At 43.8% G+C, this 25,147-nt stretch overlaps 1 protein-coding gene across 9 annotated transcripts in view; it reads right to left on the bottom strand.

Moving 5' to 3' along the window:
• The window catches only part of LOC121593283 (potassium voltage-gated channel subfamily KQT member 1-like), a 159,396-nt gene that overhangs the window by 32,020 nt on the left and 102,229 nt on the right, over nt 1–25,147 (bottom strand). For 6 of the 9 annotated variants that reach the window (XM_041915525.1, XM_041915526.1, XM_041915518.1 and 3 more), the window contains 5 exons: nt 24,454–24,632; nt 22,081–22,167; nt 19,108–19,365; nt 9,193–9,263; nt 8,274–8,401 (listed from right to left, as the gene is read on the bottom strand). In XM_041915525.1, coding sequence (XP_041771459.1) covers nt 8,274–8,401; nt 9,193–9,263; nt 19,108–19,365; nt 22,081–22,167; nt 24,454–24,632 — 723 coding nt within the window. Of the gene's footprint in view, nt 1–8,273; nt 8,402–9,192; nt 9,264–19,107; nt 19,366–22,080; nt 22,168–24,453; nt 24,672–25,147 lie in introns of all 9 variants that reach the window. The other 3 variants (XM_041915521.1, XM_041915523.1, XM_041915524.1) reach the window with 3 other exon arrangements.

Genomic DNA, 25,147 nt, shown 5'->3' with positions numbered 1-25,147 from the left:
TTCACAGAGAGTTCTTTTATAGGGGTTCTGTTTACACTGCCATTGGGTTGAGTGAGTGCGTTTTTTGTTGCTGTATCGAGGGTTTCATTTTCACGTAAAACAACATCCAACAGTTTGCCAACTTTTTCTCTTTATGGCTTGATCCGCTCGCATGCGTTAACACAATTAGCCCGCATATGCAAGTAGATTATTAACCCCGCGAAATACTCTGTATGTTCCGACGTGCCAATGCCAATGCGATGTGTCGTTGCAAAATGGGTTACTTTTTACTCTCTGCATGGTGGACTTTATGGCAAAAGCGCCCATGAATACCGCTCATTTTACGAGGTCAAATAATCCATTCCGTACCCGTTTTTGACTGGGGGGTTTAAAGGAGTTCGGGGACTTGTTCGGCGGGTTTTACGACACATCGCAATCAAAAAGGGATCGGTCCCATTTTTCACAATCGTACAATAAGGAGAGTGCTGAAATCCCACACGAAGCGTACATAATCGGACGGTCGGATACGCGCGTGCACGTTTGTTGCCGCGCGCTGCCCACAGATTAAACACTATAAAAATGGGTAAGCAGGTTTTCACACCAGCGCGCACCGGTCACCGGCCAGTTCTTGTTGTTGTGTAGGGATTTGTGGCTACAATTTATGGCACCACGATCGATTGGGATCGAACGTGTGGTGATTTTTTTTATTATCCTCCAAACGGTCATCGAAGCGCAAGATTTAGTGTATGGGATTTTGTATTTTATGTATTGTTGTGGTTGGTGTTTCGGTTGGTTGGAGTGTAAAATATAGAACGAGCAAAATTTTCGATAAAATGCACGAGTAGCACGCACATATCATACACTTGGTGCTCATACGAGTTCTTATAAAAATCAAGATTTTAGAACCAAATAGTCATTCCCTTTACTGTCTTACGTACATTGGAAAATTTTAGTATCTCAGCATTAGCGTACATCAGATTGATGATCTACAAATTTTTCGCAGCACATTTGCCCTACAAATACTCACACAACAATAGCGACTGTGTATGTACACTCTCCAATCACAAGAAACCCATCAAAACCACATCATTTGCATTTAATTGCAGAAAAAACACCCCCAAAAATGAGAACAACCAAATCAAAACCACAGGATCAGAGCACCCTACATGGGTGCTATGAATAAATTTACACCATCGCTACACAGCTACACACCTTTTTATCCGACCATTTTGACCTCGGGTTGAGTGGCAGTGCATGCGCTCTACCCCGGCATGTAGTCGTTTATTTGCATTTATTGAGGGTGGAGTGGTTCGGGATAAAAAATGGGTCACTGTAAATGGTTGGATTTAGTCGGAAATATTCCATTCGGAATGAAACGAAAATGGACTGGAACGTGTTATGTTAAGCGCCACCAGGCGTCTCCATCTGTTTTTCCTCACGAAGTAAGGCACCGGGCGTCTCCATCTGGCTTCCCTTGCACGTGCAGCACCAGGCGTCTCCATGTCAAACGCCAAAACGTGCATGATTCTGAATAATCGAACCTTACCTTACATGTGTAAGATAATACAAGTCGAGAATGGGTTCTGCTAGCTACTTTGTTTTTCGTTCTGCACTTCAAACAACACTTCAACGAATTAGAGTACCAAACCCCGCACCAGTGCCGACGGTCCATGGCCATTAAAGCTCGTTAAAGAAGTCAGGCACGAACCGGGTATCGCTGCCGGGTTGAGTGAAATCTCGAAGGGTAGGGCCTAAAAGCTACAAAACTACATCACAAAAAATAATGACACACGCACATATAAAACAAAAAAAATACATTGAAAGCATACCAAGCACCGAGAGCGAGTTTCGAGTAAAGAATAATAAAGGGAATAAGACAGACACCGAAAACTGGCAACTTTACGCAAAGCACTTCCCCGTTCATGATCGGATTGTGGCCGGCCCGGGGTACGTTTTTACACGGCACTGTTTTGGCAGACAGCCATAAAATTGGTTGATTGAATTACATTCGCTACTCCTGCCTCACAGCTCACCTCGCGCGCCGAGCGGTTTGGCACATTTTTCAATAAAACCCGCCTTGAGAAAGTACTATGGACTTTCAGGGTTTCTGGGTGTTTTCGGTTGGTTTATGACTTTGTTTCGCTTTGCACTTTCCCAGGGGCATAAACGCGGGCACACTTACACACACACACCGAGAGAAAGAAGCCTCGAGTCGTTCGGGTTTATGGTTTAAAATGTTTGCTAAAATAGCGAGTGAGCAAAAAAAAAGCGGAGAAAAACAACGCACCGAACCACCGAAGAAAGAAAGCGCACAGAGAAAAATAAAACCCCGAAACACTGGCATTTGGGCGTGGAAAATTGGAAATCTGTTTGTTACGATTTGTGCGGCCTAATAGCTTCGGCGTGATACAATTGGAAACGAATTGAATTGATTTAATTATTGGCAGAATAAATTCCATCAGGCATGCAGCACACGGGCTGGCTGTATGGAAGTCTAGAAAAAAAAAAAAACTCCCAATCGTCTTCCCATCGGAGAGCAGCACTCCGAACATACCGAAGTAAATCACGGTGGAATGTTGACGCACCGCACGCGAGCACACCGGTCCGTACAAGGGCCACCATTTTGCAATGGTAAATATTTTAAGAGTGATTTAAGCGTCAAGGCAACAGCACGGTGTAGCTATAATTTAATACCGGGATATAGAGATAAAACCGTTTTTTTTAAACAACCACCGTTAATTGATGAACGTTCCGCCCGATTAGCTTTAAAGCGAGATTAATGTTTGCGGGAAACCAAAACCGGGAGGGAAATGTTTGAACCACCGAAACGACACTGTAATAGTTGCACACTCATTAACCCTTTTAACCCCATGCCGCAACACTCCGCATCCGTCCAGATCAAATGGATGAACGATGGACAATTTGCTGCGGTCGAACGGCATCCCTTTACGTTTTACAGCAAACCCATAAAACGGGGCAACATAAACGAAAACCAGCTGTAGATAAGGTGACAGCAGTGTGTGCCCTAATCCCGTTTCGCCTTGTCTTAAAAGCAATAAGCTTACGTAGTGGTGCCAAAGTGTACCGTGCTTTAATGGTTTCAAATCTGCCTTTATGGCTTCACTTTGATGGCGCCGGTACAGTGGTTGAGGTCGGTGTTAATGATGTATATGGCAGCAAAATGGAGAAAATACCTCAATAAGTGTATGAAGAGTGTCGGGTAACTGACTGCTCGCAGTATGCAAGTTGGTTGATGTTTTATAAATATTATACAGTTTATTTTACAATTCTTAATCAAAGAAGTAGATACATTTTTCAGTATCAACCGGTAGCCTTTTTCAATGCAAAGTTGCTCCGTATGTCTGGCAGACTATCTCGGCAGCATCGTATGCAATTATTCGCTGGAAAGGATTCCATCCTAGCGGAAAATGAATCCAATTTCAGGCGACAACGGTGATCGTTGCCATGGTAAAAAAAAAAAAAAAAACATGCGTCAGTGCTTTCACTCACGCTAGGCTAGACCGGGTCGCGTAAAGGTCGTTACGGTTAGTAGTTGATTATTGCACGACATAATGTCACCCGTAGCCCCCAAACTCGTTGCCGTGTGTTTTTCGCATACTGTAGGGTGTTTGGAGCCTGTCTACCACGGCTTATTTTTTGCATGTTGTTACTGGTTATGGTCGAGACTTTTCCCCTGGTTTAAGCTTGTCATATCCGTGCCCCATTCGTGAAAGGATTGCGGTGACACACACACATCACCTGCATGACCTCCAGCTCCGTGTGCCCTTGGCGAGAACTTAAATGAAGCGTCTAATGTGCAGCAGAGTGTTGAGTGGGCCTGTCAACGGCAGCTGCTTCCATCACCTGTTTCCTGCGGTAGAGAAGGAATGTCATATTTGAGGACGCTCTTTAACAAGCTTAACCCATAGAACAGGAGGAAAAAAGGACGTACGTTTCGAGGAAATCGGTACGCAAAAAACAATGAACCATATTTTTTGCTGTGTCCTCTGTCGGTTGATGATGCTCAATTTGCAAGAGAGGAATACATCGCCCAGAACACACAGAAAACCATACACGGCAGACGTTGCTTTGAAGATTCACGCTCCCTTGGCGCTACTTCATTATCGTTGCGTGCGGAGCGTACCAAAAATAAGCAACGGCCGGGCGCCACCAGCATCTTAAAAAGCTAACTCGACGCTTTCCGTTGTTTTATACGGTCGTGGCTGAGGAGACTAAACGATGTAGGATCACTTTTCAGGGCCACATTTCGGCTGACAAGACTAAGTGGAAGGGACTGTGTGAGAGCGGAAAGGTAAGACGAAAAGCTCATAGCTAGCTAGACACCGGCGCGGTGAGGGTGAACCAATTCCATTAATATCATCCACGCGCTGTTGTCTCGGTTAACCCAAGGGCCCAAGATTAAAGTTCATCCTCCCTGTGCGAGTTTGGCGAGGTGTATCGGTTTAGGCCGTAAAAGCTAATTTAAATGTCTTCACGTCTTGGGGAGCGGTTAAAACAAGTGAAAAGAGGCAAATTTGGGTAATTAAAATCATTTCGCAAGTCGGGCAGCTTTAATAAGCATTACGAAGTATCAAAAGAATCATCTACAAAGCGGAAAGTAAATCATCAATTTAAAGATCGGATCTCTTTAAAAGGTAATTCGTGCTTAAGAATATGACTTGGCACACAAAATGTGTAGATGTAGTTCTAGATGCTATTTTGAAATAATGATAAAATTAGCAATAAAACATAAATCGTTTATTGACATTTTACAAAACACCATAACGCCATATCACATTAATATTCAACAAAATTTAGTTATTTTTAAACTTATCAGTTGCAATTGAAGCAAATAAGGAAACATTCAATAAATCCAGAGACCTGCCTTGAAAACGGCAACTATCCAACTAATAAATTAAAAAAGTCTGGAAAAGTACCATAAAATACAAACAACACAACAGAATAATGTTCATTGTTTGGGAGTTTTCAATCGATTAAAAAAACAATTCGTTATTAGCAAGAAACCCATTAAATTCACTCCTTATCGTTCGGTACGGCGTGTTTTGTGTACTTGGGGATACTTTATGTACTTGGGGATACTTTCCGGGCCACCCTGAGTCACTAAGACACCGCGACAGGTTTAAAGGGCCTTGTCAATGAATTATCTGCTAATGATAAGCTTGATAACCTCTACTACAAACGAGCACCAACGCCTGTAGCGTCGCATTGAGTCGTCGCATTGAGTTGCCCTCCAGCATCGACAAATGATAAAACCCATCTCATCTCGCCCTCCTCCATCTCTTTCACACACCGTGCAGCCTGTACGCAGCGCAGATAATCGCCTGCCCGACGGACATTATTTGGACATAAATATGACAGATCTGTTGCCATTGTCTAACTTCCTCCCTGCTGCTCGCCCGCTTTGTGCTTTGTGCCCGCTGGGGGGGGGGGATTTCTGACGACAAAGCAACGGCCACAGCCCATTGTCTTTGCGCTGCTCTCCGCGGTGCGTGAACGCAGAACCCGGGGCCCGTCATATTTTAGAGTTTTGTTTTGCAGTCGAAAAATGTCATCTAAAAATGTTTTCCATTCTCTGCTTTCGGAGCGCGGCTGTCGTTGTACTGTTGTTCGCTTTTTTATGCTTTTCGGTGGATGATATTGATGGATTCCTTTCGTTAGGAAAAATTTATAGCATCATATTTGTCTCCGGGTGAAGGATGCAAGAAAACAAGGACATCGAGTCCCCTGGCGGCTTATTATGAATGTTCGTGGAACGGCGGTTGTTGTGGTTGACCGTTTGATTGGATTTGTTGGACGCCAGACGCCAGGTCGGGGTGGTTCAATTTGCATCAGCTTTACGTCAGCGCTGTAAAGCCTCCGGAGATGAACGGAAAAGGAGGACGAAACAAAGCAACAACCCGGTTGGCAAACCTGTAACCCCGGGTGTATGTGTGAAGCTTTGTAAAACCTGGTGAACCAAACTTGTGCAGCGATAATGGTAATGCCACCGGCAAGCCTGATGCTTTCCAGCCAGTTCAATTGATCCCGTGGTTCTTTGGGGCTTGCTCGCTCTCACTAAATGAGGTCACCGAGATCACATCGTTCTTTCGTGAGGCCAGTGTGTCGTTTGGATCTCTCTCGTCAGCAGTTATTGTTACGCTTTACGCATCCGAAAGGTGCAGCAGCGCCGTGTGTCTTGTTCGCAACGACTTGACAAAGAAACGGTCAAAACCGGCGAATGCTAATGGTATTCGAACAACCGAGTCCGGGACCCGGGGTTTTATGTTTCTCCAATCAACCGTGTGCAACGATGTCCTTCCTGGCCATTCCGGGCTGGTAACTAAACAGCCATTAAGGTGCTTTCCCGTAGTCGTGGACCACGCAGGCCGGACCAGTTCGATACCTCATTACCCGAGTTGCTGTTTCCAGATGGTGTGGTGTGTTCGCAAAGGAACTAAAGTTTGTCTAGACGGTGGGCAATGCATGACTATAAGTAAACCCACTAGATGAACAACCTCCGTGCGGGCTTTAAAGCGCGCCAAGTCAAGCTGCTGCAACGACCAGCGTGAAACATAGATACGTTTCGTGCCCACAATGTCCCACAAGACGACGATTCACTAACAGAAAGAGTGTGACAGAGAGAGAGAGAGAGAGAGTGCCCACACCGAGCACATAATAGTGAAAAGGCGCAGTCGTAAAAAAAAGCGCCAAACAGCTCGTAAACTTTGCCATTTCACCAAATTGTGGACACGTTTAGCGAGCGGCCTGGCGTTAAATGGTCTACCGGCGGCAGGGTATGCCTTCACACGTCGTACCCCATTATATTGGCAGCTAGTAGATTGTTTCGTACTTGTGCAAGCAGGAAATGTGTGTGTGTGCGTTCTAAAACGTCGCTCGAGCGCGCTAGCAAGCGCGAGTTCTAATAGACTGGCGAGACGCTATTATAGGGCGGGCGGCAAATCGTAAAATTCGGTGAAAGAACTCAATTTTATGGCCAGCGGCCAATGGGGCACACACGTTGGGCGGCGTTATTAAGCACTGCAGCGAAATAGGCTGTCATCATGGCTGTCTAACTTTAGATCGTAGAGTATGAAATATGGGCGCAAATTTGTTGTTGTTTCGATTCGAACGGCGTGTGGAGGATCAAAAATCGTAAATTTTATCGTAAACTTTTACACAAGACATGTAGCCGAACGTTGACGATTATCGAAAACATATAAAAATAATCGACTAGTGTCGTCGCAATTAAACTTTAGAAATGTCTCGCAAAAAGCACACAACGAAAGCCTGATGTGAAAAAGGTTGAGAAAAAATATGAAATGGCAATGAGATGACAATAAAACAAGAACTTAAAACAATTCAAAAATAAAAAATATGATTCAAACATGAATGTAAAAGACACATTGTTCAAACAACACACACACACGCTACTGAAAAATACACAATGGTTCAAACTGGACACATTCTAACATGTTTTAAAATTGTATTGTACTGTAGAGAAAACAAAAACCATGTGATAGGTGGCAAGTAACCATTCCGTTTGAGTGTTAGTTATTAATATCATCAAGTGAAAATGGGAAACCAAAATTAAAAAAAAAAACAAAACAAAACAAACTAAGAGAAGAAAAGTTACGACAGTGTTGCAGTGGAGCTTTGAAATAGCTTTTACAGGGTGTGTTTCAAGGTGTGAGACGAAGAAGAGGGGAGGTGGAAAGAAAACGTGTCGGTTGCTATGAAACAATCGCAGGTACATGGGGATAACATTGGTGATAAAAGGAGTAGTAGTAGTTACACTAGTAGCACACGCGGGGAATAGAAGTAAACCACCATACTGAGGTGCCACAATGAGCGGAAAGAAGTGAGTGAGTGTGTTTTTTTTTGGGTCTATGTGAGAGGAGAAGTGGCTGTAGGAAAGCGGAACGGTTTGCCGAGGTGAGAAACTTAAAGGTTAGTTTGTTATTGTTACACACGTTGCAGCCGCCACGACTGGGCCAGGTGTTGTAACCTACACCGCTTATACTTTTTTTAGTATTGCAAAACGACACGCACGTCCCTCTTGGTTAGGAACTGGTTAGCTTATACACACATTCAAACATAACAAACATAGCTACCCAAGAAGTAGTACCGAGATGGAAGTTTAGAAGGGTGAGGTAACAGGGAAAGTAAAGACCTTACTGATAGTGGTGAATGGGGGGGGGGGGGGAGAAAGCGTTAGTTCGTTCGCTAAAAGGGGAGGGCTTTGTACGCGCGCGCTAGCGCATTTATTTTGTTGTTGTTTGTATTGATGGCTGTACCTAGTCTGAACGTTTTTCACGCGGCCCAGCAGGTCGACATGTCCGGCGGCGTACTGCTCCATGACGTCTTTCACATCGTACGGTTTTAAGGCCTCTTTAAACTTGCGCCGCGCTACAAAATACTTCATCTGCAACGGAGGGAAGTTTTGCAAAATTCGAACATTCGGATTCGGTACGGTTTCGGATTTTGGCAAAACGGTGGGAAAAGGGGGAAAAGAGATGTGTGAAGGTGTTGTGAGCAAATTTGTAGGAGTTACGAGAGTGTGTTTTCGGTTTGCTGCTGCTGTAGATAAAATCGCTGTAAAAGCCGCAGCACGATTGTCGATGGAGCTCCCAGTTTTGCGCTTGCAATTCCGCGATTGATGTTCCCCGGCGGGTTAAGCGTTACCTTTATCCTTTTACCGCTTGCGATCAATTTCGGAGAGCTCAAACAGAATCGAATTATGTTAATATCATGCTTTGATCTGTGAAAGTGAGATGCATTTCGGTGCGTAGATTGCGAGCTTCCCGATGTTTTTCTCTGTTCATCCTCATCGTTTAGGGAGCGTTTGGGAGTTAAGTAAAAGTCGATCATGCATCCAAATTGGCAGGCGGCTGCCGCTCCGGGCAGTGTGCACACTCAATTACACATTTTCCCCCCAGCAATGGTAATTGAATTATGTGCATCGATCGATTTTACATCTCACCTCAACGTCGGTGTTGCCGTTGTAATCCCTTGCGGCACTTATCGCTTGTCGTAGTAGCGTAAATTTCGCTACTTCACCACCAACTAGGAGGTCTCTATTACAACGGACCAGGTACCGTTTCCCTTCCCCCCTCATTTAACAGTTCCCTTTTCCCTGCTAAAACGTGCTGCAAGTTATATATTGGTGCAGAGATTGGCATCATCATCATCATCATCAACGGTATGGACACTTACCTTTCGGATGAAACGGATGGCCCCTTTGTGCTGATTCGTTAGCTGTACACATCTCGGTTCCTCATCTTCGTCTGCATGGCAAATTCCACGGTTCAGGTAGCACCGGTAGCAGTGCGGGCCGGCATGTTCCGTACGATACGCATGTAAATGTGTGTGTGTGTGTGAGAGTGTCAGCAGATTTTTTCCCAACGATAATACATTTTTTATCATTGAACGCGTCGTTGTTGTTGTTTCGGATACAGGTAAGCAGATTAAAATTAATTTTGAACAAACAGAGTGTGTCGTTTCAAAATTTCCACCATGTTGCCAGCACGGAATTGACGAGGATAAGAGTGGTCCATGGGAATGGAGCGTTGATACAAGTTTGGTGGGTACAGGCGTATGGTTTTTTTGGGTATCATTTTTTTTAAATCATTTCGAAATTTTCATTTCGAGACAGGCGCAGGTGGGAGTTGGGGAGGAAGAAGAAGAAGAAAGAAAAATTGTAATTAGAAATTGAGTTATGCAGTGTTGATAGGCCTTATAAAATACGTTCTAATATGCTAGGCTCTAATTTATTGCTTTACAAGAAAAGAGGGAGGATACAAGTTGGTGTACGCGGACGATGAGAACATTTTTCGACACGTCTTGGGCGCTGGTGAGCTGCTTTAGGGGTGTCGGCTGTGTCTAGAAAACATAATTGCATGAGAATATTTACAGCGTCGCCGGGAGCACCGAAATAATGCCATTCAATGGGAACGATCTTGTGGGTGTAATTATAGCAGATTGCTCAATTATTCTATAGGTAGAAAAATAAATACAAAAGATTCTTATTATGTGTAGTATTTTACATTTTAAAACATATAAATTGAATAAAAAACGATTGCAAAACTTTTCACATGTCGCCAGAGACACTTATTACTTCACCGTACAACGCCATCTACCGGCAAATAATAAAACCAATTTCGGTACCTCGGCTTTCTGTTTTGCACTACAAAAGTCTACAATTACATTTTCAATTCACAACTGTCTCCAATCTTGTAGCAATCGCACTAAAAAGCACATTTTACGTGCCAGCAAAGAAACACGTTGTTCCGATTGGTTGGGGAGTTCTTTTTTTTTGTTATTCCAACCCAAACCACCGAAGCCCTAAGGTTATGAAAGCACGATTGGATTGCTTTTTGTCATCCGTACATTAACCGTACAGCGTGCAGCATGCGCCACAGCACAAGAAAAGCGGCAAAGATGATAAAGAGGCAAAACTGCTTAGCGTTGGCAAAAATGGCATTGAAATGGGACGGCGTATGGTACGGATTCAGCTCCACTGCTGCTGTGTCTCGATCGCGCTGCTCCTACCAATGTCCCACCGGTTGTTGCAATAAAATCAATGTGAATGTGTCTTTTAATTGAATTCTTGATCGCAGCCGAAACTCAGCTGATTCGCAATCGGTTCGTTCGCTGTCGTGGCAGTGGTGCCGGCGGTGCGACTAATTTGTGTCTCTGGTGGCATGTATTACCGAGCTGCAAGGGAGAACGATGTTTCATTTGCGCGCAAAAAACGCCGGGCCTTAGTATTGTACGACGGTGTGTCGCTGCCAACCGAATTATCGGTACTGCACCGAATGGAACACTTGCGCCTGGAGCCGCAGGCTTGCGAGGCGCTTTTCTTCCCATTTCTTCTCGACTACCTCAAGGACCCCGAAAAATGTTCTCATCTGCCTGCACGCTATTACATTTTGCACTGCTTATATTTAGTACTGCTAAAGGTTCGATGGTTTCTGGACTTTTTTTTAAAGGTAATATCATATATGTATAAAACTGTAGGCACACCATTGGGAGGGTTCAACATTGGTGTGTGTTGGTTGGTTGGTTTTTAAAATAGAAGTGAGTACAAGAAGTGATATCAGTTATCGTAGGATTCAATATTCACACGGTGATTTTGATGCTAAGGTGTGTTGAAGTGTGTGTGTTTAGAAATTGGTTTTTAAGAATAACAGAAAAGTCACTGCTGTTAGAAGGAATTAGAGCTGCTTACAGTAGTTTCTTTTTTTATTAAGTTAAGTGTGTTGGTTTGTTTTTTTTAAATACCAATTTTGTGTACTAAAAGAAGGTTTCAATTACACCAATTGTTCTCTACAGAATGCTCTTGCTTATCTTACACTATCACTAGTTAGTTGTGAGGAGTTTGTTTTTTGTTTCCTTTTTTTTTATACGGAAATGTACAAAAACGAATGATTTATTCTTTTGAGGAGGCGTGATTTACACTAATATAAACCATCAGTGGATAGACGCTATTGTTGCTGTCTTTTTTTGTGAGTGTAGAATTGCGTGTGTGTTGCTATGTGATATGAGCTAATAGGAGTGTGAAGGTGTGTTTGTGTGTAGGTATGTGTGTGTGGGTGTGTGTTTCGGGTCAGGTTTTTATGGTGTGAAAGTTTGACTACAACGGCTAGCAAAACAAACATGGCACATTTCTTCTGCGTGTGAACAAGGGCAGGAGTTGCAGCAGCAGCAGCAGCATGGAAGAGTAGTAGTTGCAAACATAAGACAACAAAAGCAAACAAACACGCACACAGAGACACATATTTACACATATACAGGTACACATACAGTAGTGTTAAAAGACACAACAACAGACAAAGAGAGCAATAGGGAGATAGACAGTGAGAGAGCGATTGAGGAGTGAGTAAAGAAACGGTACCACACTTAAAACACGGAAAAAAACAACAGACAAGCAAAAAGGATAGTGTAGCTAACGCACGCGCGCTAGTGCAGTTTTGCTGGCACAAAAGATACACAGGGAAATCGCGAAGGACGCAAACGTTTGCAGTTTTTCGTTTTTTGTTGGTATTTTCGTATGTGCAGCAATGTCAAGAGTGCACAAACAAAAGGGGGCCACCTGTTTTGACCATCTGTGCGCGCTTGGTCGCAGTGCATGTGGAGCGGGTGGAACGATTTGTTTGCGCAGCCACTTATAATCGAGTTTAGAAGAGTTCACAAGCGCCACAGCATAATTGAGTGTGGAGAAGATGGAGAAGCGCGCGCTCGGGTCAGTCGAAATCTGTCAGTGAATTCAAACACTCTGATACTCTGGCGGTGTTATGTGTTTATGTACAAATGTTATCTTGATTTCGGTTGTTCCTTCTTTGAACTGAGACCGCTCTGCTACACATTTACAACATGCAATGGGCAAAACACTGTGTGGTGGAAACGGAAAAGTTCGAGCCAGTTGAGGTGTAGTGATAAAAATTAGTAAAGTTCACAGCATAGCACACAATCACGCACATAAAATGTTTGCCTTTGGGAAAACACTCGCACAAGCGGTTTGCACAAGTTTTGCACGGCCACAGACAAAACACCGCGAACAAAACAAGAACGACATTAACACCAAGTCGCTCGACAACGAACAAACTCACGAGGAGATGTTAAAAAAAAACCCTGGAAAATAATATTGAAGCAGTTGAGGGATTTATTTTTAAACACTTTCTACCCAACATTCCAAGGTAAGAACGCTACGGTGTAGATAGTTTCCCGTTCCTGGACAAGAATCTAACCGCAAGGAGAAAGAACGAGCAAGGAGACGAACCCACTTCCGGACTGGCGAGAACAAAAATAACACCGAAGAGCACGTCCAGTCAATTCCGCCGGCACTTAGCTGGTTGCCGCCCTTTGCGCTCCATCCCAACGTCGGTCGACCGCTCGAACTCGGGTATTTGCTTTCGGTTGCTTCGTGCTCGGGGTAAAGGATACTGAGTAAATTGAATTAAAACGACACGCGGCCCTGGCAGTTCGTTTTCGTCCCAGCCAAGAACCGGACCCCGGGGGTTCTTTGGGGTGGATTTTGATTGCGCCAACGAACGGACCGGTATTATGCACATTTCACCGTTTTTTAACGACCACTACTACCCAACCACCAACCCAACAACCGGCCAGGTTGCATGCGGTGCGGTTGTATGCTGTTGTATGTGGTGAGCATCCGGTTTGCCAACGTGATAGAATGATCTTACACTTTATTCTTGTGACCCGCAGGTCCGCAGGCGTCGTTGCGTAGGTTGCGTTGTTTCGCAAGTCGACCGTTGTGTGTCGAGTAAAGTGAATATTACTGTACGATGGTTACAGCGTTTCGTGGAGTGTTGTGCGAAGGTAAGAAATTGGACTTCGGGCACGTCTTGAGGGTTGTTTTTTTTTGCGAATCAAGAAGCGTATTGCGTAAGTGTGGTGACTGAAATGTGACTGATTGGCTAAATAAATATGTTTTCGAGGCTGTAAATTGGTACTGGTCGTGAAAAGCGGCCAAAAGGTCATGTTTACTGAGCCATGAGCGGTTTGCAGCAGGGATGTAAACCGTGCCATTTAAATAAATCACAATCTGACTAGCCGTTTAACATTGTTTTACTTCTGATGTCATCAGGGAAAGTACTCAAGTCTTCACTCACGCGTAAAAATGTCTCGTTGAGGCAACAAATGTTGAACCTTTTATAATCTTTTATCAATAAAGCTGATCTTTTTTAGGTAAAACAAATTTTTGAATTGTAATTATAATGGTTTCAGGATAAAATGTATTTAAAAGTTTCAGATGTATAATACATCCAAAGCTTTGGCTTTGTACCTTAAGTTTCACGACAAAAAAACAATCACAAAATCTTGCACAATTTGCAATAATTTGCAGCATATCAACTTAATTCTCCTGAGTATGTTTTGAGACATTTTTACGGGCTTTTAAATGAAGCTGAGGTCTTGTTGAATTTATTTTTTACTAAGCGCGCTTCGATGACTGTGCTTGGTTAAAAAAATCGTAGGTAAAAGGCACAGATGTCATTTTAAAGCTTATTTTTAAGCGTGATTCAAAGTCTTGGTGTATGCAGAACATGAGAAAAGAGACCTTTTGTGGTCCTTTGACGGTTAAAAAAAAGGTAAAAGCTATAATTTGTGCATTGAGGTTATTGAGCTCATACAGGGTTTCCGTGTCACTTTCTAATGTAAACATTGTTATTCACCGCTTGCAAAATGTTATTCCACATAGATCTGACATTTCATTTCCATCATCATAACTTTTAATTTCTTCAGCATGATTTTCAACACGACTCAAGCTGGATTGAGTTTGTCAGTTCTTTGTTATGTGTTGAAACCGAGATTTCAAGTTGAAACAAATACAGCATTTGAAAACTGTTGAAAAACATCTTGGATGCTATGAATGATTATGTGCATATTTTAAAGTGATAGGGAAAACCCTGTAAGATGAGCCTACTATCGAAATGTTTGGACACGCTCTCTCATGTTTTTGGGATGTAACGTAATGTTATGTAAGGTTAATATGATTGAAAAATATTGAATTACGAGCCAAATCAGTCGACATTGCACAATAATTTGCTAAAACTGTTTAATTGTTATTTGTTTTGGTCTGTTTTGTATGTTTACGCTTATTTGTTTATAAAATGATCTTCAATCGTTGAATTTTCTATCACGAGAATTGAAGAGAAAATGAAATGAATTCTATGCCTGAGGTAATTCCAATTTCCACTAGTTTGAAATGTCAGCTTGGTGAATATCGTGGGAGAAAAAAAAATACTTCCAACCGTAGCTTAGTTAAGCTTACAACTACTTCGAACTGTTCCCTCTTTGGTGTGTTGCTGCTTCTAGCCGACAAACTTCTCGACAAACGTGGTTAGCACAATTTGTTTAGGGACGGAAAACCCCCTCCTACAATGCATACCGTAGTGAGGCCGACTTCCCTCTACCCCCGTTTCCAGTCCGTGCCGTTATTTACGCGCAGTGGTGGCTTGTGGGGACACTGCCCCGCCGTACCCTACCTGGAAGATGGCTGCTGCCGGACGCTGCAACGGTGGCGGCCGCCGCAGCAGCAATCGCCGTCGAGGCCGACCTACCGCGAAACAGTGCCTCGAACGGGGTCCTGAACCGCACGATCCGGTACCGGTGCGGTTGCTCCTGCCGGTCCGCCCTGTCCAGCGGCTGTGGCGCAATCTCATCGCCAGCTGCTACCGGGAACGAAGAGGAAATTCGATCAATTATCGGTATCGGCCCCCGGTACGGTCGGTTTACCGGTGTTGGTGCGGTGGTGATGGTGGTGGTGGTGGTGGTGATGGTGTTGTTGTTCGCTGCAAACGGTCTCGATTTAGTCACAGGGATGTGTGTGTGTGTGTGTATTTTGAGATAGAAGTGTTTTATGTGCGCGCACGCCGGTTTTGGCCGACCTGACCCACGGCAACGTGCAAGTGAAATTAGACACCATATCCTGTGAGTTGGAGTGTTTGAGGCTGGTCGCGCAGAAGAGTCGCGAACGGTGAATGGTTTTTTGCACTACCAAGTTACCAACCTTCCCCCAAGGGAAGCGCTACTCTGCCCCTTAACACTAGCCCGGAAAGCTTTTCTACTTCTACTCAAAGTCATGAACGATGGTGAATGATACTGTGTGTGTGTGTGTTCCCTTTCCTTCCCTTTCTAAAAACAAACTGCAATGCTGTGGATACTCTGTAGATTGACGTGGATGAGAGCGAACACATGAGCGATGTGAAGGTGTGTCGAGTGTTTACGTTAAGCCCGTCCCCCGAATCTTCCCCGACGTTGATGGACTCCCAGGAGCGTTTCGGGTTTTCATTCGATTTTGGCAGCGTGGCTGGAGCCCCCATGCTGGAAAGGTATCGATTTTTGATGTCTAGAAGTTGAGCAATTCCTTGCGGCTACCGTTCCATCACAGCGCTGCGTCGCGCAATCCAATCCATCTATCGGATTCCGTTTTGTAAATCACGTTTTGGGTTGCGCCAGCAAAATCGGCTCCATAAAAGAGGACCAAATGCGAGAGACATGGGGGAGCGACAGAGACAGCAGGGGTGTGTGTGCTTTTCCGGCAAGCCGTAACCGACTTTAGCCCCTCCCGCAAACATTCACGTACCGATTCGAACACGGCACACGACTTTCAGCGTCCGTTGAAGGGTGTTTTTTTTTTTTGGTTCTTCCAAGGGACCAAAATTGCTTATTCAGCAGCGGGTGGAAAACCCTTTTTCGGGTTCGATCGGAGAAATGGTTAACGATGCCGGATGCGCACCAGGGCAGGATGAAGACGTTTGCCCCACGCGCGTTCTAGCTGAAGCTGCACGTTTCTCGCAACGGCCGAAGAGCGAGTTTGACAGGAAACTTTTGAGGAAGGAAGGTACGAAGCGAGCGATTGCCATTGTTTCATCGCAAAACAAGGTAAACAATGGAGGTGGGGGGGGGGGGGATTTGGTTCATTTCATCGACTGCTGCGGCCTCCGGTTGCCCGAATTCTAATAATCTATTAAGATCTTTTCTAGCCGATAGGCGGCACTAAACGGCGCCAAAAATGGGGTTCCGTTTTGGAACACTTCCGCAGCGACAAACCAGAGCCCAGCGGTGCTCGAACGCAGAATGTTCAGCATCAGCTGGCCACGAGTTTGGGAAGAAACTGCTTGCGGGGAGGAATGCTTTAAGCTTTTGCAGCACTTGAGCATTGTTGAAGATCTTCACTTTGGAAAGGTTCGACGTGACTTCCGATGCAAAACTGTTCCTATTTGCATCGAAATTGGGGACTCCTCCTTCTGCGAAGCCGTTGGTTTGCCAGCGGGATTCTATTGATTTAGGATCTTCAAACATTACACGCTCTCGATGGTGGGAGCTTTTTGGGAAAGATCAGCAAAACCCCCATTGCAAACAAAGAAATGCTGAACGTTTCTGGTGTAGAAATCGATGCAAACGACACAAGAAGTGGTGATCGATTCCGAGCAGATAGGAAATTCGGTGCAGTATCTAAATTTCCCATCTAAGTCGTTTCCAGGCAAAAGCGTCCAATAACTGCTGACAGTATGCTTGACATAAATCAACCATTCAATCCCCTTTATATGGACCACATTTCATTAGCTGTTGAGCAAGCAAGCAAATCTTCAACATTCTTCCCAGGCCCCCATTCCCAAAAGCTCAACCCTTTTGATGATGTGTGGCATCGTCCGCTGCCTTGACCTTTTTCGGCGACAAGATTATGGCACTTGCGGCTAGACGTTGGGGTTTAATTTCCCCCTACTGTGACATGGCTTTCCCCAGACCCAGGCTTGCATTAGCTCCTATCCCTAATCGGATCCCAAGATGCCGGTGGTTGACGGCGTCCACACATACCACACGCCGACGATGAAGATGGCGGAACTTTGGCAACATATTCAGCGAGCATATGCGCTGGCAATGGCAGGAGTTGGGGAGGTGCAAGAGAGAGAGAGAGAGAGAGAGAGAGAGAGAGAAAGAGAGATAGAGAGTAATAGAGAGAAAATTATGGAGCTGAGCTAAGCGCTTAATTAGCTAAAGCTGCTAGAGATTGCTAGAATGTGCCGCAGGTTTAGTGAAAATTCTGCCGGAGGTGCGTTAAGATCTCTCAAGTATTTTGGAGCATCATCGGTTTCAGATTTTGGATTTGTCTCATGTCAGGGTTTGTCCTTTCCAGGGTTACCTCCCTGTGCTTTACACGCATGCGGACGTAGCTGTGAACTTTTCCAATTTAATGACTCACACCGAACTAGATGCTCGTTTTTGTTTGCGTCAAAACGGGAAAGCCAAAAGCAAACGCAGACACGGGCGAAACCAAGCTCTCAAGCAAGTGCACGCGTGCATATAAGTTGTTTGGTGTGAAATGACGTGAAATTAAACGCTGCCTAACTCCTGCCGACCTTCTTAAGCGGATTATCTTCGGAGAGCCATGGCGTCATTCACGCTCTTCCTGTAAATCCCACGCAAACGGCAAGCGTACAACGTACATGCATGTAGTACAAAGAGTAACACGGGAGATGCGTTACCAGATGCCGGCACTAATTAAGTTGCTGGTTGGGAATGGGGAAGGGGGGAGGTTTTGTTTCGGGATTAGAAATAGCTTAAGCTTGCACACTTCCGAAAGGTACTACGGCGAGAAAAGCTACGGCAATTGCATTCTAAGGGTTTTGCTAGTGGCTGTGCAAAAAGGGCAAATCGAGCGCTAGAGACAGGTGAGGCAAAAATCGCCGAAAAAAGATTGAATGAGCAAGAGAGAAGGAAGAGTTCCTCACAAAAACGGTCATGTCAATGTGATTGATAGAGCGATGAGTCTCTGGCGCATTGTTTGTACAACTTTGCAATGAAGCAAAAATCAAAGGAATGAAAGTATTTCACAAGACAGTGGCATAGCATAAAGATCAATGTACAGTACGCGTTATTAATAGTGGAACAGTTTAATGTTTTCGTTTGTTTACTATTTTTATATTGCATTTAAGAGAGAGAGAGTGAGAGCGTATATATAGACAAAACTAACGCGAGTAACAAAGAAAGGGGTTGTGGCAAAAGATACAGAGTGAGATCGAGAGAGAGAGAGAGAGCGAGAGGTGTTTCTAGTAGTGATCAGTGTGATAGTGATAGAGCAGGTAGATTAAGAGCGAGTAGTAGGTACGATTGAGGATATTGCTTGTATAAGTTTTTTTGCTTGTTGGTTTTTTTTTTGAAGAAAAAAGTAAGTAAATAAAAAAGCTTGAGTACTGGCTGATAATTACGCACTGTTTGTGCTTATTAGATGGTAACTCATCGAGTCAATGGTTGGTTGTGTGAAAAATGATAATTGTCTGTTAGTATGCTGCTGGACGAGCAGCTCTTTCTGCAGCTGCCCGCAGAGTAGGATCGGCAGGGCGGACGCACCGCCGAACCTGAGCATTGTGGGCACGTGGGCCTCGGCTGCGTCCACTGCAGCAGAGGAGGTAGTGGCAGAAGAAGTAGTAGTAGTAGTAGTAGTAGTAGTAGTAGTGGTAGCATTAACAGTAGTAGTAGTAGTAGTAGCGGTAGCTCTAGTTGTAACAGCGGCAACAGCAGCGGCAGCAGCAGCATTAGTAGTAGTAGTAGTACTTTTGGTTGCATGTTTATGATTAATACTAGTATTGTCATTGAGAAACATATTACTGTTAAGGGCGACGGTGGTGTGCGGGGCGCTCTCGTGTCCGCTGCCGCGCCGCTGCACGGCCGAGGAGAAGATGCCGCTGACGAAGCTGCTGCGCCGGGAGGAGGATGGGCCGCCGCCGCCAAAATGGCCACCACCGCCACCGCCACCGCCGGTCGACAGGAAGGAGCGGCCAGCAACGATCGGCAGATCGTGACCGGTGGCCACCAGCGGCCCAGCGCCAGCCGGAATCGAGGACACCGAGGCCAGCTCAAGCCCGGCTGTTCCGTTCCACCCGAACGGTGGGGGCAGCAGTAGTAGCGGTAGTAAAGCAGCAGCAGCAGCAGCATCATGTTGCATTTACAGGAGACAGAAGTGCATTTGGGAGGATTTCGTATGCGTGTGTGTGCGTATCAGCAAAAGGTTTGGTGCAGTGCAAGAAAAAGAAGGCAATTTTACGGGTTTGAACGCCACGAGCGCGTGGCACGGTTTTAATGGTTTCGTTTTGTAGTAGTGGTAGTAGTAGTAGCGGCAACAGTTTTGTGGTTGTGTTTAAGGAAAAAAACAGATTGTTTAATGTTCAATTTACCATTGTACAGCACACAGGTGGCGACAGGGCGAAGAAGAAAAATAAAAGAAACAAACGGAATAAATCAGAACTGGATGCACTTTCCACAGCGGGCGCGCTGGACTGAGTAAGGGTGGTAGTGGTGATGGTGGTGGTGGTGAGTTGGAGTTGGAGGGTGAATGATGACGAGGGGCGTTTCTTTTTGTTTTGCTTGCGTTTGTAATTTTCATCTGTGCGCTGTTTTGATTTACGACAGCAGGGAGTTGGTGCTGTGTGCTGTGACTGGGAATGGGGCAGGTTAACTGAGGGACAGTTTGGGGTGCTAGTTGCTGCAAAAGAGTGGTGCGGGGTTCACGCAGAGTCCTTCTTCAACGAGCTGGCCCAAAACAAAACCAAGACGTGGTGTTTTTGTCTTCCGTGGCGTCGCACCAGTACTAGATTGGACAGGAGACCACATTTGAGCCTTGGGGGAGGAAATTTTCAGGGAAAAAAAGGAACTTTCCGCGGAAAAGCCGGCTGCGTCGGGGGGTATGCGGAATGTCTTGGCTTGACCTGACCGCCATAGCCGACGGCTTTTGCGATGAAAAACGGACTACGTGATCTCAAAACTTGAAGCAAAAAGCACACACAAAAAGAAAAACGCCCAATCCTGTAGGCCATACACAATGAGACCCGACGCACAGTTTCGCCGGCGCGCTCGAGGTACAAAAGGACGAAGATAATTAGGGGGCGGCTCATTCATAGGATGTTGTTTGCCGGGGCCCCGGGCGCTTTTGCCTGGCCGGGTAAGTGAAAAACGGTAGCAACAGCCCACGCGCTCGGTGCGCTCGGTTCTGTGCTGGCGAGGTCACGTTTAAGAGGCACATTTTCTGCTCGAGTCGAGTCGTCGAGGGCGAAACGAAATGAGAAAAAAGAAACATGAGAACGAATGTGTAAAGGGAGCAAACGCAAAACAGAAAAACGATCCCGAAGAACCGGAAGCGTAAATAATAATACCCGGTTTTTCTGCTTTCACTGATACCGGGCGGTTAGTAGAGCTTTGGTAGTTTTACTGGAAATCATTTACTTCACAGGGGCTGTTGTAGTTGCCTTACTTTTGTATGTGAAGTATTATATTCACTGAAAACTGAAGAAAAAAGCTTAAAGGAAATGCCTTGTTATGCCACCTCAAAACTATATCGCTTGTACCTGATGGCTAGCAGTGGAAACGACGATTTTATGGGGAAAGTAATGCCATTGCTGGCAAAATATTCCCTACCAGCCATTGAGACGGTTGTAAATATTTTATATTAAGCTTGATTAGTGGTTTGAACTTTTTTTGTTTTTAATTATTATTCAATTTATTCAACGTTCTTACTTTATTTAGCGTAGCAGCGTTGTAGCTCTTTAAATACAATAACATTTAGCTCAATTATATGTAATGAAATCTGATACACAGTACGATACAGTAGTAAAAAGATTGTAGCAAACAACATTAACGCAAAGACAATGTAAAACAATGGACTAGCTGCTTTTACTCGAACGTCTTGAAAATGCTGAAAGCGATCTTCAACACTTTATAATGGCGAAAAATCAACAACGAAACATTTTTATTATAACAATCACAATAAACGTGCAACACTGAGCTCTTTGAGAAACAAAGAAAAACAAAGAAAAATCTATTAAAAAATAATGAACAATGTAACATGAAATTGGAGGAAAAGGTTTAACGTGAACAAACGAAAACAATGCAAACACGGTTTGAACGACGAAAATCTTATAAACAGCAATAGTAAATAAGACAAAAAGATTGAAAGTGAAATGAATTGTTTAAAAAGTTGCAATAATGATATGGAAGAAAGAAAAAAAACATCATTAAAGTTTATATGAGTGTGTAAAATATGTAATTAAAAAACGGTAACAATAAAAACACATACACATAAACGAAGCAAACAATTGTAAATAAATAATGAAAACACAATAAGGTAAAAGTATAAGTACACAAGCGAATGTAAAAGGCTTGGCTTTAATCCATTTAGCTCCGAAACAACTAGCTTAAAAACGGCGAGTAACGATGAAAAAACAGTACAACCAAGGAACAGTTAACGAAAAAACAGATCAAACTATTCATCTCAGGAGAACATAACAGGACATGTGGTGGTGGTCGTAGGATCGAGAGTAGGAACGAAGTAGTGTGTGGCTGTGTGTTTGGGGTTTTTTGTTGTTGTTATGAGTGGTGTGATCAGTATGAAAGCTCTTCTTTTAAACCTTCCCCGATCGGGGGCTTTTCGGACAGCGTAGAATGCGAATGATGAATTCAAGGATGGGGGAAAGGAAGCCATGGGGAAAAGGGGGGTTGAGGGGTGAGATGGCATATAATAATTTCGACTTTTTGTTTTGTTTGTTTTGACACTAGACAGTATGACATTAAATTAGCACGTGAACTCACCATCGGAATTTTTCTTGGACAGTGCCGTTTCCGCCACCGAGTCTTCGCTGAGACTTGGGTTCATGGGTCTACCATTGTTGGTCACTTCTGCGCGTGAATAGCGGGTTGCGAAGCGGGGTTTTCCATGTTGAGGGGGTGTTTTGGGGGGAGTTTTTTTTATTTGGTATGTATGTGTGTGTGTGTGTGTGTGTGTGTGTGTGTGTGTGTGTGTGTGTGTGTGTGTGTGTGTGTGTGTGTGTGTGTGTGTGTGTGTGTGTGTGTGTGTGTTGTTTATGTTCACACCACCCCACCCAATCCGTCGACGGGTGCGCAAAAGCGGGTTTGGTTTTGTGTCGAGTTCAATAGGAGCATTTTTTTGTTTGTTTATAATTTGCATATGCGTGTGTTTTTTTTTTTTAATTTTTGTTTTTCGTTACACATTTTAAGTCCCCCGCAGTATGGCGTTCCGTGGCCATGGTTGCAGCAGTCGTTCGGTATGTGCGGTAGGGTGTGTGGTATAAAATACAATGTTGTGATAAAAAAATGTCGAAAAGCCACGCACGCCATAAACGCGATGATTCATTGGTTAAGAGTTGTTTCGTTTGTACACATGTGGTTGTTTTTTGTTTGTTTGTTTTGTATTATTTCACCAACACGTTTTGTTTAAAAAGATAATGATTTTAGAGTGTATTGTAAGACGAAGCAATGTTGTTCCATTTCGGCGTTCAAAATAAAAGAAACACAAGTTGTTGTTGAACCAGTTTGTCGTGTGTCGGTGTCGCATTGATAGAGAAAGAGAGAACGCGCATTAAGAAGAGAATGGAAAAACGGAACAACAAAAAAGACAACAGTCAAACAAAAACCCGAGAAAAATACCCCAGCGCAGCGAGCGAGTAATAAGAAAAGAGAGAAGAAGAGAGAAAGAGAAAGAGAAAGAAAGAGAAAGAGATGAAAATGAAGGTAAAAATTCCCTTGCCTGTTTTTGGAGGCTACTGTTTTGTTTTGTTTTTTCGTTCTGAAAGAATGTTTTTTTTTGCTTTAATTTGCTTTTTTTAATGTAGATAATGTAGTTTGTAGCGGAACAGTGATCACTACTCTACGAATACAAGGGAATTTAAGCTTCAGAGTGATTTGGCTGCTACGAGAGAGAGTAAGTGAGTGCGAACGATAAAGGTGACAAAACAAGAAGGTGAACAAATGCTGCGGTACGAAACACTTGATGGGAACAGCGGTGCATTTTTAAATCGGTGCACACGGCTTTTTTGCTACATGCAGTTTGCACTGAAGGTGACACGACGATAAATACAAACTTAAGTCATGTGTATGTATGTGGAAATGAAGCTTGAAGTGTATTTGGACGCACAAATGTAGGTTTTTTTCTTCATGTAAAGACGTCTGACATCTGTATGACAGAACCATGTGTGACGTAAATTAAAGATAAGAAGGAACATAATAAAATCAGGAAAGATTGAGTGATATCTTCAAAAAAACACTCTGCTGGGGTGCACATTTTCGAACAGCTTTTCAGCAAACAGCGTTTAAAAATATTAAAAAAAGATATTCATAAAAACACACACACAGAAAAGCTTTCAAAGCTTAGAAAACGCAAGAAAAGCAAAATCTGTTTTACCGTAAAGTAGGCTTATTTGTTCAAAACGTGGAAAAGCATAAGAGATAGGAAGAAAACTGTAAGACACAAAAAATGTGCGAAGGAAGTCGCGGAGCTTTTGGCCAAAATGGTCAGGTGCGCACTGGATTGATGGTTTTCAATAGGTTTGTTCCTCTATTTTATAATGTAATTAATGCGTGAAAATTATGTAAATTAGCTGCAGTGTGTAGATGAGTTACTCCCTGCCATATAAGTTCTAAACTTTGGAACGAAGCTTTAATCGGAACCCTTCTGCATTACTTCATCCCTTAACATAATCCACTCCAGGGGGTTTAAAATAGCAAAGCTCCGGATAAGTTAGTGTTAGTATTGATTTCGTTACGAATTAAATTCTCAAAACGAGATTGTAAAAGCATGATGAAAGATGAACCTTAAGGATGAGTGAATGAATGAATGAATTAAAAATCCCAGACCATAAATTGTTCTAAAACAAATAATGAATGTGAGTTAAGGCCCTCATTAAGTCCCACAAAACGTAAGCCATAATGAAAGATAAAAACAAATAAGAAAATAAAATACAACACAGAAAGACCATTGGCACATAGACACATACATACAGAAACTTACGTTCTAAATGGGAACACAATAATAAATGGGATGGCAAACATTCAGGTGTGGTAGGAGGGCGAACGGAGGGCGGAGGGTGAGAATTTCTGAGGCTTTGAAGGTTCTGACAAGGTACGAGAAAAAAAGGGGGAGGCGAGGGGTGACCATTTTGCACTTACCCAGATTTTCCGATGAAGCATTGATGTCGGTCACGCGAGGACATCGGCCCGTCCGGCCACTTCCGCCGCTCGGGGGCTTCGGGTTGCCGGGGGAGTGCAGCGATTGGCTCTTGTGCCGCCGGATCGTGGGCAGCCGGGCCACGAACGATGCGTTGTGCTTGAAGCTAGATGACGCCCGCCTAATAAGTGATTTATGATTAAGTCCATTGCTATCGGCACTTTACGGGTGTGGTAGTAGGGTTTGTTGTGGCATTTTGTATGTTCATTTGGTGTATGCGTTTGTGTGGATTTGTGCGTACGTGCGGACGTGTGTTTGTGGAAGTAGATTGGGGCAACATTTTTGGTCGTGGGTTTTCAGTAGGACGATATCAAAAAAAGGTTGCACGCGCGCATGTGTGTGTGTGTGTATGTTTGGTAAAAGGTTATATATCATGTGACAAAACCATTTAATGGATTGACATTTGATCCACACAAAAACACGCATCGGTCGTAACGCCAAAGTTACGAGCGATGGCGAATGGAGTCAAAATAATTCCAAGAATGGGAATATAAAAACAAAGAAACAATCAACATCAAATAGAAACAAAACAAAGGCACACACACATACAGAAAGAGAGAGAGAGAGAGAGAGAGAGAGAGAGAGAGAATTCGGAGGAGTAATGGCCATACATCGAACAAGAGCAGGAACAGGCAA

This window comes from Anopheles merus, chromosome 2L (genome assembly GCF_017562075.2).
Source record: "Anopheles merus strain MAF chromosome 2L, AmerM5.1, whole genome shotgun sequence".
Lineage (NCBI taxonomy): Eukaryota > Metazoa > Arthropoda > Insecta > Diptera > Culicidae > Anopheles > Anopheles merus.
The sequence above is the reverse complement of the archived record's forward strand: the minus strand, read 5'-3'. Positions and strand labels throughout refer to the sequence as shown.